The sequence below is a fragment of the Vipera ursinii genome (genome assembly GCF_947247035.1).
Source record: "Vipera ursinii genome assembly, chromosome: 3".
NCBI classification, from domain to species: Eukaryota; Metazoa; Chordata; class Lepidosauria; order Squamata; family Viperidae; genus Vipera; species Vipera ursinii.
This window is the reverse complement of record NC_139516.1, coordinates 64,774,712-64,786,819: the sequence shown is the minus strand read 5'-3', so window position 1 is coordinate 64,786,819 and position 12,108 is coordinate 64,774,712. Positions and strand designations below refer to the sequence as shown.

The following is a 12,108-nucleotide window of genomic DNA, read 5'->3' as shown; positions in this document are numbered from 1 at the left end:
AGAGGCATATCAATTTTTTTGGCCTGTGTTAGAATGTCCCTAATGATCTGGAAGTGGCAAATCAGAAATGAAGATTAAAAAACAACAAAAATGGCGATTTGACCAAAGGGTGAGCTGGGGAAACATCCTTGTCTGTGAAAGATCTCAAATCCATCCACTTTTACAACTGCAGCAGTCCAAAGATGCTCCTTTTGTATCAACGTTTAAAACAAATGGACTCCCCCATCTTTTTTTAAAGCATATATTAAATATTTTTGTTAGCACTGCTCTATGTTCTTGCTTAGACCTTTTATTTTCTGAGCAGACATGTACAGCAGAGGTTCCCAAACCCTGATATGTGGACAGGCACTGGTCCACGGTATGCAGGCAGCACGCAAAGCCACACCCACTCTGGTCCACAGAAAAACCTTTCTCCACGGAACCGATCCCTGGTGCCCAAAAGATTGGGGACCGCTGATGTATAGGATTACCCCACATGTGAATAAATAAGCTGTGTATATCGGTAAACTTTTCTTCTCAAAACCTGCCTAAAATTAGCACCTAGCAAATATTGCAACAGACAACTAAAGCTACGGAAGCATTTAAACACTGATTAGCTTTTCAAGCAAGAAAAAAATGTCTTGAGTACCCTGTTCTTTTTTTTCAACTGAGTCTTTTCTTCACTGCTCTAATGTTCTCTGCTACCTTCTCTTCTCTAAAAAGTGTGGCTAGCCTGCAATTACCTTGCTTTTACCAGTTTATTAGCCTTTTTTTTTCTGAAAGAGAACATTACCAAAGGACCTCACTCCTGAAGGAAAATGTATTTTTTTTTCTTCCTCTCCCCACAATTCTGAATTTTATATTGTGGGCTACAGATGTTTTGATCTGTTGCTGCCATGGGATGAATAAATATTGCTAATTTAAATATGCAAACCCAGCATTTTGATACAGTCGATGCAAAACATGGCCTCAAATGATTGATGGGAGAACTAATAATGAGTTTAAAAGCAGAGTGCAAATTTTGTTTATGAGATATATTAGGTGGTCTGAGTCTGGCAAACGTTGGATGATGAACAGCAGCAAAGGGCAAGTGGTTATGAAAGGCTGCAGTGAAAAGAATTCCTTCAATGAAAAGAGAAACTCCTTAATAAAAAAAACTTTAATTAAAACGGGAAATGTTGCGGTTGGATAGCTTGCAAAAAGAATTGGTAACCCTGACTACCTCTCAAAAGAATTGTATTAAACTGATTTCTAAATCTGAATGGTTGCCAGCATCTGTGTTTGGGTGATTTTACAGTGAATCATTTTAGTCTGATTCATCCCCAAGGACATTTTTCTACTGGGATGAGAAACAGGTATAATGTACAATCCAGGAGCAACAACAGTGTAATTAAAAATGTGTTGAGATCAGGTAGACGTTATTACCTAATAACTGAATTAAGAGAGATGTTTCTGTACTATTTGCCACTTGCTACCTCTAATAAAAGTAGTTGCTTTGTTTAATTTTACCACAATGTCACAAGAATTATAATGAATCATCTAGCTCAGATTTGGAGATTTCTGATGCTCCAGGTGTTTACTTCTAGATCTCTCCTCTTGAGTCAGCAAGTCCTGAATCCTGTTCTACACTGTTTAGGAGGTAGGCTGCAATAAATATTTCAGATGAATCCATGAGTAGGATACAAAAGCGCTATTGACTTCCAAGCATTCCACAAGCATTTCCATAGAAGAAAAAATATATATACGAAGCTTGGCCAAGTGCTGATCATAATATATTTCTAAACTTAAATATCTAGGTTTAAATTATAATTATTTAAAATATGATATATAAAAAATGCACTTCTCGCTGAGCTACTGTCCTACCCTATGGGTGATTTTTGCATGTTATAATACATGGAAGAACAGCAGAGACAAACCTTTCTTCCATGAGTATAAATCTAAATTAATTCTATCTAGGATTCTATTGCTTTTGTTTTCTAAAGTAAGTTTTTATTTTTATTTTTTTTTAAAATCTTTTGATGGTCAAGTTTCCAGGAATATTATTGCACTGTTCATTCAATATGGCATGAATTTATGGATTCTTCAATTGTAGAGATTTTTTCAGATTTTTGGCAGCAGTGCAGCATCTGATTTTGAATAGCAGCTACTAGAATCCAATAGCTACCAGCTATTGGCTGAAGTCCTCAGTCTTCACACCTGTTAAGCACTAACTCCACTGCTCATCATTTCTACCATAATTATAACATCAACAATCCCAAATTCCTGGCAAAAATACAGCAAAATCTGCAGATAGATTTACTTTAAATTGCAACACCTTTGTCTTCTCTCCTAAATGTATAAAGTATTTTCTGGGTACAGAATCTGATATTTCTATGTCCAAAATGGGGCTTCCTTTGCCACGTGCCATGCACTCCTGACTCAGCTCGAGTACAAGGCTTACCAAGGTCTATGCTCACCCACTGAAATCAAACCACTGAATGATACCTGTCAGCCAGCTAGAGCTATAATGAGACTGGCACACATTTCAAAGAAATCCATTGTATGGCTCCCAAGGCGTGGGGTCACAGAGGACACGCTCCCAGTCAAAGAGCCAGTAAGGGACCCAGAAAGTGACTGGCAATCAACAGTGGCGGAGTCAAGACTTAGTCTTGGTCTGTGCAAACGAGCTGCTGAGCTTGAGCGTTGAGGTGTAGAGGAACCCGATCTTTGTTCCACGACGTCATCTTAAAAATACAGAGAAATTATTTAAAGCAACATCTTGAGCTGGCAGGAGGCTAAAGTTTCCCTCTACTCTTCTGTTTTACTCCTAGTTTACCTTTTTATGATGGTGGACAACTCACCTAGCAAAGGCTAGTTTGGCGAATAGAGTGAGGGTAAGCTCCTGCTCTTATTTTATACCTCTTCTTTCTACTCATGATCACCATCACCACCATCCTCTTCCTCCTCCTACTTCTCATCATCACCATCATCATCCCCATTTCCATGAAATGGAAGCGGCTTCCTACGCAATCTCCAAACATCTCAGTCAATAGTCTCATGTAGTTCCCCATCTTCTCTGTAAGTCCCAGACTTCTGGTGTCTTCTTGAGAGAAGAAGAAAGAACTGTTCTGCCATAATTTCTATGCTGCAGAAGTAATTGTTTTAATTGTATTGCTACTCTTATTTCTTTCATGACATGCTTTTCTTCAAATATTTCACCATAATTGTCTGTGGAGATTCTCAGTCATCCAGGTCATGCTTGTGACTCAAAGGTGCTTTTTCAAGAGGCAACTGGACTTTTCCTTGAAGACGTTTCGCTTGAAGAAGCTCCTTGGATGAGAAGCGAAACGTCTTCAAAGAAAAAACAAGAAAGTCCAGTTGCCTCTTGAAAAAAGCACCTTTGAGACCACTTTTATGCTCTTCACTATTCTAGATTTTTACCAAACCTGACCCTTTCCCTTCACCTTAAATGGCTTGTAGCTGTCTTCGAAACTACCGACAGCTATCTCAACGTCAAGCCCATTGGTCTCAAGCAAAATGTTACAGGTCCAAGAATAAAGTCATACATGCATGTTCCATTAAGTTCAGAAAGAGTCACTATCAGATAAATATCACTGTCTTTCAAACTAGGCAGCTTTAAGATGTAGGGACTTTAATTCCCAGAGTTCCCTAGCAGCCTGCTGGGTTTGAAAAAATACTGAAATAACTCATATAAGAGTATGACTTTGCTTTAATGTATAAATAGTACTGAAACTGGACTGAATTTTCACAAATTTTGATCATTAGTTTACAGGTCTGGGAAAGCAGCGTGTAAATCTTTTATGAATCAATTTTATGAGCAAACTGCATGCATATACATTTCTCTAATTCGGTTTAGCACCTAGGATTTAGACATCTCACTGCATCCAAGAATGTGGGGAAATCACAAAGGGGCAAAAAGAAAACCAAGGAATTGAGGTGGTTTTTTTTTTTTTGAGATAATGAACTGAAAGGGATACTAATTATATAGTTTCAACTAATAGAAATAAGAATAATGGAATCATCTGGGGTAGGGGGGGTGGGGGTGAAAGGAAATTCACACTTGTGGAGAAAATGCTGTTAGGGGTTCAGAAATGGTCTGGGATCAGAAAAGGCTTGCAAGAATATTTCCTGCCGAGGGATTATTGTGAATCTTGCAAGAAGCAGATTTTTTTTTCTTTTTACCTACATGTGTCATTAATCTGTCACAGTTAACACTGAGTGATGAGAAATGGACTGAAGAAGTGTTGCTAAACGATTGTTCTGACTAGTAAAATCACAACGTAGGTATAAAGTTTGATGGGGGGAAAGAGAAGAGAGAGCTATTTTGAGGGTTGTTTTTTTTTAGTCTTCCTTCAAGCTTGGAAGTATTTCTGCAGTATTTCCTACATACCATCGATGCTTTTAAAGTCCAAGAGATAGCTGCGATTGTCCACCTGATACAACTGCAAACTCATTTTCACGTAATTTCCTGTAACTGGATTCTTTCTACGCACCCGAAGATGATAGGCATTCACCACCTAAACACATAATCACCATTTGAGAAAAACATAATTGTGGAAAAGGAAAAAGAATTTTAATTTCATATTTTTTAAAAAAACAATTTCGCACAAAACGAAGGAGTGTAATCTCAGACTTTTTTCTTCTGTAATATATCCAGTTCAGTTCAGTGGCACATGCCTTTCAGGGAACTGAAAAATGCATCTTAACTAGTTTAATGTCAGTGCCACAGTTTGAGAAAAAAAATGTAAATAGGCTTTTCCATAATTCTGCAAAAAACTATCAAATAACATTTCCCTAGAGATTCTACAAAAGTCTCTTAACAGAACTCTCTTCTGATTTCTTAACATTAGCATTTTCTGTTCTAGGCATTGCTAGTATAGATGAGAGACAATGAAAGATAGTTGAGAACGGTAAGTCATTTATTCTACGTGAAAATTCTCCAACCAGCTTGCTTAATTATAACTTTGTTCATACAGGAACTTTAACAAGTTGCCACCCTGCATTGAGATAAATGTTGTTGGGAGATGGATGGTTTAGAAATGTGATAGATGATAGACAGACAGACATAGCTGAAGAATAAAAAGTTAAGCTTTCCTGGACAGATCATGGATTTTAAGGCTTAGCTCTCTAGGAAGAAAAACTGCATAGCAAAATGTAAAATATTACTTGGGGGCAGTCTGTGCATGCTCTTAAATATTATCCTACAGGGGAGAAAGCCAGGATGAACAGAGATGAAGAAATATCCTGCCTCTGCTCAGGCTCTCTGTCCATGAAATTTTAATCAATTAGACAACATGTTTAAGTTATATTTGAGCTTTATTCCCATGTGATACATGGTATATATAATTTTCAACATACGAACGGCCTGATTCTTCATCAGAAGTTTTCAATGAACATATATAAAAACTATAGAAAAGGGATTCTTTCCCATTGTATTTATCAGGCAGCAGAACACAAATGCTAGTGAATGGATTGGCCGTCTCGTCTGCAGAAGAAAGCTGCAATGGTTGGAAATCCAGGTCAGCTGCTAAGTACCCAGACTGTGATCATGTGAACTTGGGAGGTCCTGCGATAGTCTGAATTTTGAGGACACATTCAAAGGTAGCATTCACATGCTTTAAATTAAAAGGAACATAAATACATAGTTACTCATCTGAAAAGCTTTCAAGAGCCACATGGCACTGCTATTCTTACCTTCCACTCAAAATCCAGATGTTTCATGGCCCGATAAACCTCAGCCATGATATCGTAAGGCTTGCTTTGGCTTCGTATTCCTAAATGCCACTTGGCTTTTTTCACAGTCAATGATTTGGGCTTAGTGGTGTTCAATGCATCCAAAGAGCTTTTCGCTTTGGGACTATCTGCAACTAGAGGAGGCATCCTTTCTGGATGAGGTTTCATCCCTGGGGGGATATGCATAGAGTCATCCATAAAAGAGCCACTGGGTGGGCTGGAAGCAAGGTAGAACTCACTGGCCTGATTCATGATTCGCCTGTTGTCAATGATCAGGTGATAAGCTACCGCAAGCTGGTCTTGAGGATCTCCACTGTATAAACTGGCCATCACTTCCGACTCGGTGCATTCAAATTTCTCACAAACCTCCCTCACGGCATCATCATCCATGACATTGGCATCATATGATGGATCTTCCGGGAACAAATAACTGGGCAGATCTTGTTTGAACCATTCGTGCTCTCTAGAAGAAGAAAAAAAAATGTTACTCCAGTTATAACAGTGGCATTTTTAATAGTGTATTAAAATCTCCTTCAATCTCCCAAATGTTTTTCATCATGTAAGGTAACTTTTCAGAGCATTTGGGGCAATTGGAAAGTCTTCTTGAGATTACTTGATTGTGGTGAGTAGCAAATGTGCTACATTTATTCATCTTATAAGTTCATTAATATAAGATCCTTCCGTCTCCCTGAGGATTTTACTGAAATGTTATCCTTTGCAAGAAAGAAATGAAACCAACTTCTTTCCCATCAAATTAAGTTAAAATTGTAAAACAAACCCATCATAGAAGAGAAAATGTTTAATGGTGATAACAATTTTGTATGCTTGCATGTGTTCAGTTTTAATGGTCAGAGGCTTATGATGCCTCAGGACTGATTCATGTGTTCTTGATAAGCTTCTAGATATGAAAAAATAATTGTGCAATATACTAGGCAAGAAACTTTTGAATTCAAGGAAAAGGTAAACTTTAACTTAACAGATCTAGAGCAGGGCTTTTCAACCAGTAGTACGGGTATCACCTGTGGTACGTTGGCACCTGGCAGGTAGTACGCGACCATCCCAGAAAAGTGGTAGCGGGGGAGGGGAATGAGCTGAACTGGTGGCAGTACCGCACAAGCCTGAGCGAGAGATGGCTGGAGCTGCAGGGCTGTCAGGGCTCAGTGTAAGTGCCAGGATCAGCGCCAGGCTCCAGCTGGAGTTCGGCACTGATTCCGGCACATCTGCTGAGCCCAGAAGAAGCGCCGATCAGCTGGAATGTTGCAGCATCTCCAGCGTCTTGTGATTTACATTCAGATGCTTGGCAACTGATTCATATTTATGAAGGTCACAGTGTCCCAGGGTCATGTGAAGTGACCAAAACCTGCTGCAACCACCCAGCAGATGGGGGAGGGGAATAAAAACCAAACACCCCCCACCCATCCCCCGCTGCCAATCCTCAACAGAAATGCTCACAACAATGAAAAACTCAGAAAGGAGGAAGAGTGCTGCCCGGCAGGCAGGCAGGTGTCTTGCTTGGCTGTGGCTAGGGGGGCACTTTTTTCAGTGCCATTGTAACTTCGAACAGTCACTAAACAAACTGTTGTATGTCGAGGACTACCTGTACTTCATCACTTTTTTCCTTTTTTTTTTGGGTTATCAAGTTTTTGACACCTTGCTAGGCGACTGGTGGTACTCGGATGTTGCCATATCCTAAAAGCGGTACAATGGGTGAAAAGGTTGAAAAGCCCTGATCTAGAGATTAATATTAAAGTGATCCCTTGTATCTCCAAACAGAACATAGATGCACAATCAATAATTCAAATCATATATTGCATGAAGGTTTCAGAATTTTGGAATGTGGCACACCTAGAGATACTGAAATAAGGCTGAAACAAAGGACAGAAATCCAATCCATGCAGTGGCATAATTGCTACAGAGTATCAAGAATTAATTAAGGCTCTTATATATATTTTGTGTGTTTTTAGCTAAACAATTTTGCTGCTTGTTAAAATGTACCTTTATTACATGTGTTTTCATTTACATGCTATTTTATTATTCAAGATTATTTTAAATCTCATCTCAGTTTTTCTAATATCTGTTTACGAGGACTCCAAATTCAATTTATTTTAATTAACTTTCAGTCTATGTTTAATCAGATCAGAAATGATTGTCCAATCTCTTTCTACTATCCAATTACACAATGAACACATCCTTCTGGCAATCCTCTTCTTTCTTACTTTATAAAAATGTTAATCAAGAGGCCTGTTACAATTTTGGCACAGACTTACCGTATGTCCTTGATGGTGGCTCGTTTGAGTGGATCAACCTGCAGCATATGCATCAGCAGGGTTGCTATTGAACGGTTGAGGTATTCAGGAATGTAGAAGACGCCTCCCCGGATTTTTTTAAACAGGGTTGGAACATGGTCATCATCAAAAGGAAGAGTCCCACAGAGAAGAGCATAAAGAATAACACCACAGCTCCAGATATCAACTTCTGGGCCAGCATACAGTCTGAAGAAAAATGTCATTAATCTATTTCTTAATATAATATTAAATAGTTCGGAAAAGAAGAGGAAAGCAGTGCTAAATAATTGCCTTCACTTAAAATGATGTTCGGAAATTATGGAACCCTCCTGCTCCTTTTCTCTTGATCATTTTGTGTTGATACCTCTCCTCTCTGATCTCTCTTCCACCTTCTCCAAGTATCCCTGAATATATTCTTTAGCACTCCAAGTTGTCGATGCTTAGCAACATGGTACAGAAGAATCTATTTGGTAATGGTCTGTCAGCTAAACTGAAATAAAATGTTTTTTTTCCCTATTGGTCAACTCATGGTATCTGCCACCCTCTTTTTAGACTGGTTTCTTTTTTAAAATAAAATCATGTAACTCTCATTACTTAAATTAATAACATAAACTATTTCATTTCATTCCCCAAACATTTCAACATACAATCATTTCCTTCATCTTTTACCTTCCGGAGATTACTTCTGGTGCTGCATAGTTGGGTGAGCCACAACTGGTTCTCAGGAATTCACCATCTGACATCATATTGGACAGCCCTGAAAAAAAGAAAACTTTTTAGGTATTCACTATATAGATGAAGCAAAAAGGTGTCAGGCAGCAGAACTCTTAATAGGGAAATTACAGTGAGAATAAGAATAAAACAGAATAACTAGCTATAAAATAATAAAATAATCCTAGAGCTATGCCACTTTTTTGCTTACAGTCACCAAGTAATACATTATGACTGATTATGGTTTGCTCCATGGTGTGGACATCAGCTTCTTCTAGACATTTCCTTCATATATATGAAAAGGTAAAGGTTCCCCCGCACATGCATGCTAGTCGTTTCCGACTCTAGGGGCCGGTGCTCATCTCCGTTTCAAAGCCGAAGAGCCAGCGCTTGTCTGAGGACGTCTCCGTGGTCATGTGGCCAGCATGACTAGATGCCAAAGGCGCACGGAATGCTGTTACCTTCCCACCGTAGTGGTCCCTATTTTTCTACTTGCATTTTTACATGCTTTCGAACTGCTAGGTTGGCAGAAGCTAGGACGAGTAACAGGCGCTGACTCTGTTACACGGCACTCGGAATTCGACCTGCCAAACTGCCGACCATCTGATCGACAAACTCAGCTACATACATTTTTTCTACAGACTCCTGCATCCAAATTAATCCTACCTACTGTATAATTAAATCTTGCTCACAGAAACAGAGGAAAACGTTCTGGATGTCCAGACAAGCAAATCTAAAACTTTGTATTTTATACCTGACCTGGAATACTGTTATTTATCTAGCATGAAGATGAGCATTAGTTTAAGTCAGAAGTATTAGTTTAAGTCAGAACTGGTTCCATGGAGAAAAGATTTTCCACAGACCAGAGAGCACATGGGTTTGTATGCTGCTTGCATCCCAAAGATGGGGCTTTAATTGTTTGTGTGAACCAGTTGCTAGCATGCCGTGACCTGATACTGGTCCACGGACTGGGGGTTGGGGATACCTGGTTTAAGTGACATATTTCTATATTCTGCCATTTCTACTTGAAGGGCAGTGAAATAGACGAGAGGAAAAAAATGAAAGTTGTTTATTTTAAAAGTACATATACTAGTTTGTATTTAAGAAAACCAATTATTTATTTTTCTCACAAGATTGGTGGAATGACAGACACTAGAGCAGATGTTTTTGTAAATTTATTTTCTTCATTGTGGTGGGAAGGTAAAGAGAGATATGGGTAACACCTGCCGCCACTGATAATTCACCATGTATTTTCCAATGAAGTTCGAATACCAATTTAGGCTATGGTGAAGTTCACCTGGCTGAATAATACTCCCCATAAAATAAATAATAGAAAAATAGTTGTTCTAAAAATGGCTCCGAATCTGCATGGAATCTTAACTTCCTAATTTTGTTGTTGTTCTATTGAAAACCTTTCAGCCAACCTAGAGTTTACTACCTTGGAGAAGATGAAGCCAATGTTTTCAATGAAAAGAGCTCTTCACAAGAATGTAGAAGCGATGGAAAATAACACTGAGTTCCCTGAAGGATGTTAACATTGACATAGTCCAGGGGAATGGCTCCTAGCCAATTACATTTTTGGAATGCTATTAGGGTCACATACCAAAATCAGCTATCTTGGCATTCATGTGTGCATCCAGCAGCACATTCTCCGGTTTCAAATCTCTGTGAACCACCATATGCCTATGGCAGTAATCCACAGCTGACAGAATTTGCTGGAAGAGGCGCCTGGCTTCAGCTTCTTCTACCTGAAACAACAACAACAAAGCAAATAAATGCTCTAGAATTTTCTGTATGACACTCAACAATGCAGCAATCATCTCTTAGATAAGCCACAAGACAAATTTAGAATTAGGTAAAGGTAAAGGTTCCCCCGCACATGCATGCTAGTCGTTTCCGACTCTAGGGGCCTGTGCTCATCTCCATTTCAAAGCCGAAGAGCCAGCGTTTGTCCGAGGACATCTCCGTGGTCATGTGGCTGGCATGACTGGATGCTAAAGGCACACGGAACGCTGTTACCTTCCCACCGTAGTGGTCCCTATTTTTCTACTTGCCTTTTTACGTGCTTTTGAACTGCTAGGTTGGCAGAAGCTGGGACGAGTAACAGGTGCTCGCTCTGTTACGCGGCACTCGGGATTCGACCCGCCCAACTGCCGACCTTCTGATCGACAAGCTCAGCGTCCTAACCCACTGAGCCACCGCGTCCCTTAATTTAGAATTACAGTACGGTTAATAGCACCAAATCAAAAAACAAGAGGAGATATTCTTGCATAGTTTCTGAAAATTAAGGCTGTCCAACAATTAAGCCTCTCCTCACCTGATTCACTCTGGATATATCCTGTATGCATCAGATCACTTCACTTTCTATGCATTCAGGAAAGTGAAAGAACAGTGAGAAATTGTCCAAATGCTGGTAGGAATGGGTTATGGGTTATGATCAAGCTAGAGATTTGCTGAAAGGAATACCCAGGAGGATAAAAGTAGCACTTCTGCAAGGGCAATAGCCATTATTTGGTTACACAATCCACAAATAACACAATAAGACAAAGCAGCATATTTGTTCTCCAAGTATTGCAGAATGTTTGCCATCTTTCCTTCAGCAATTCTTGATGATATAATTAAAAGCACTCCTCTAAATAAAATAATGGAGAAGATGAGATGGAAAGAGTGCCCTACAAGAAATGGTGCTGTCATATGGATTGTAGAAATCAAGGGCCTTTCCCTTTTATTTTTCTGCCTTATTGTATTTTATACTAATTTATGTAATTTTTTAAAATTAGTTTTATTCATTTCTAATATACAATGTGAAAATAAAAAGGAAGTAGTAGGGGACAACAGTAGAAAAAGGGGAAACAAAAAAGGTGTGAAGAAGGGGAGAGGAAGAAACAAAAGGCATTGACTTCCGAATTTCTCTGTTGCAGTAAAATCGGACATTAAAATCAAATCTCGACTTTTTACATTTCTATAGTAGTATGTACTAGCCGTTTCTTTTTTTTTTTTTAATTTTTTTTTAATTAAATTTATTATTTAAAAACATTGGACACAGTACCAGCGAGCTGACAAACCTTTTTGTCTACAATGTTTAAATATATATATATATATACATGTATATATGTACATCAAAAATACACTTAAATACACTTAGATTACAAATCGGTGAAATACCACAATATTTAAAACAGTGAGCTAGTCTGTAAAACCTAATAGAGACCTTTCTTTTTATCCATCCAAAGATACAATTTGTTCCAAATTCTATAATAGTCTGATTGATCTTTATTCTTTAATTCCAAAGTTAATCTGTCCATTTCAGCGCAATCCCAAATTTTCCTAATAACCTCTTTTTGTCCTGGGATCTCATTCTTTTTCCATTTTTGCGCAAATGATATTCTAGCTGCTGTGA

General features: G+C 38.6%; 1 protein-coding gene across 1 annotated transcript in view; it reads right to left on the bottom strand.

The window, feature by feature from the left end:
* Positions 1 to 922: 922 nt before the first annotated feature.
* PRKAA2 (protein kinase AMP-activated catalytic subunit alpha 2) overlaps positions 923 to 12,108 on the bottom strand; it is a gene marked incomplete at its 5' end in the record, with an annotated part of 36,040 nt that continues 24,854 nt past the window's right edge. The window contains 6 exons of the mRNA XM_083359032.1: positions 923 to 2,702; positions 4,370 to 4,496; positions 5,674 to 6,175; positions 7,980 to 8,204; positions 8,667 to 8,754; positions 10,312 to 10,456. Of these exons, the coding sequence (XP_083215158.1) occupies positions 2,467 to 2,702; positions 4,370 to 4,496; positions 5,674 to 6,175; positions 7,980 to 8,204; positions 8,667 to 8,754; positions 10,312 to 10,456 (1,323 nt within the window). The 3' untranslated portion in view covers positions 923 to 2,466. The remainder of the gene's footprint in view (positions 2,703 to 4,369; positions 4,497 to 5,673; positions 6,176 to 7,979; positions 8,205 to 8,666; positions 8,755 to 10,311; positions 10,457 to 12,108) is intronic.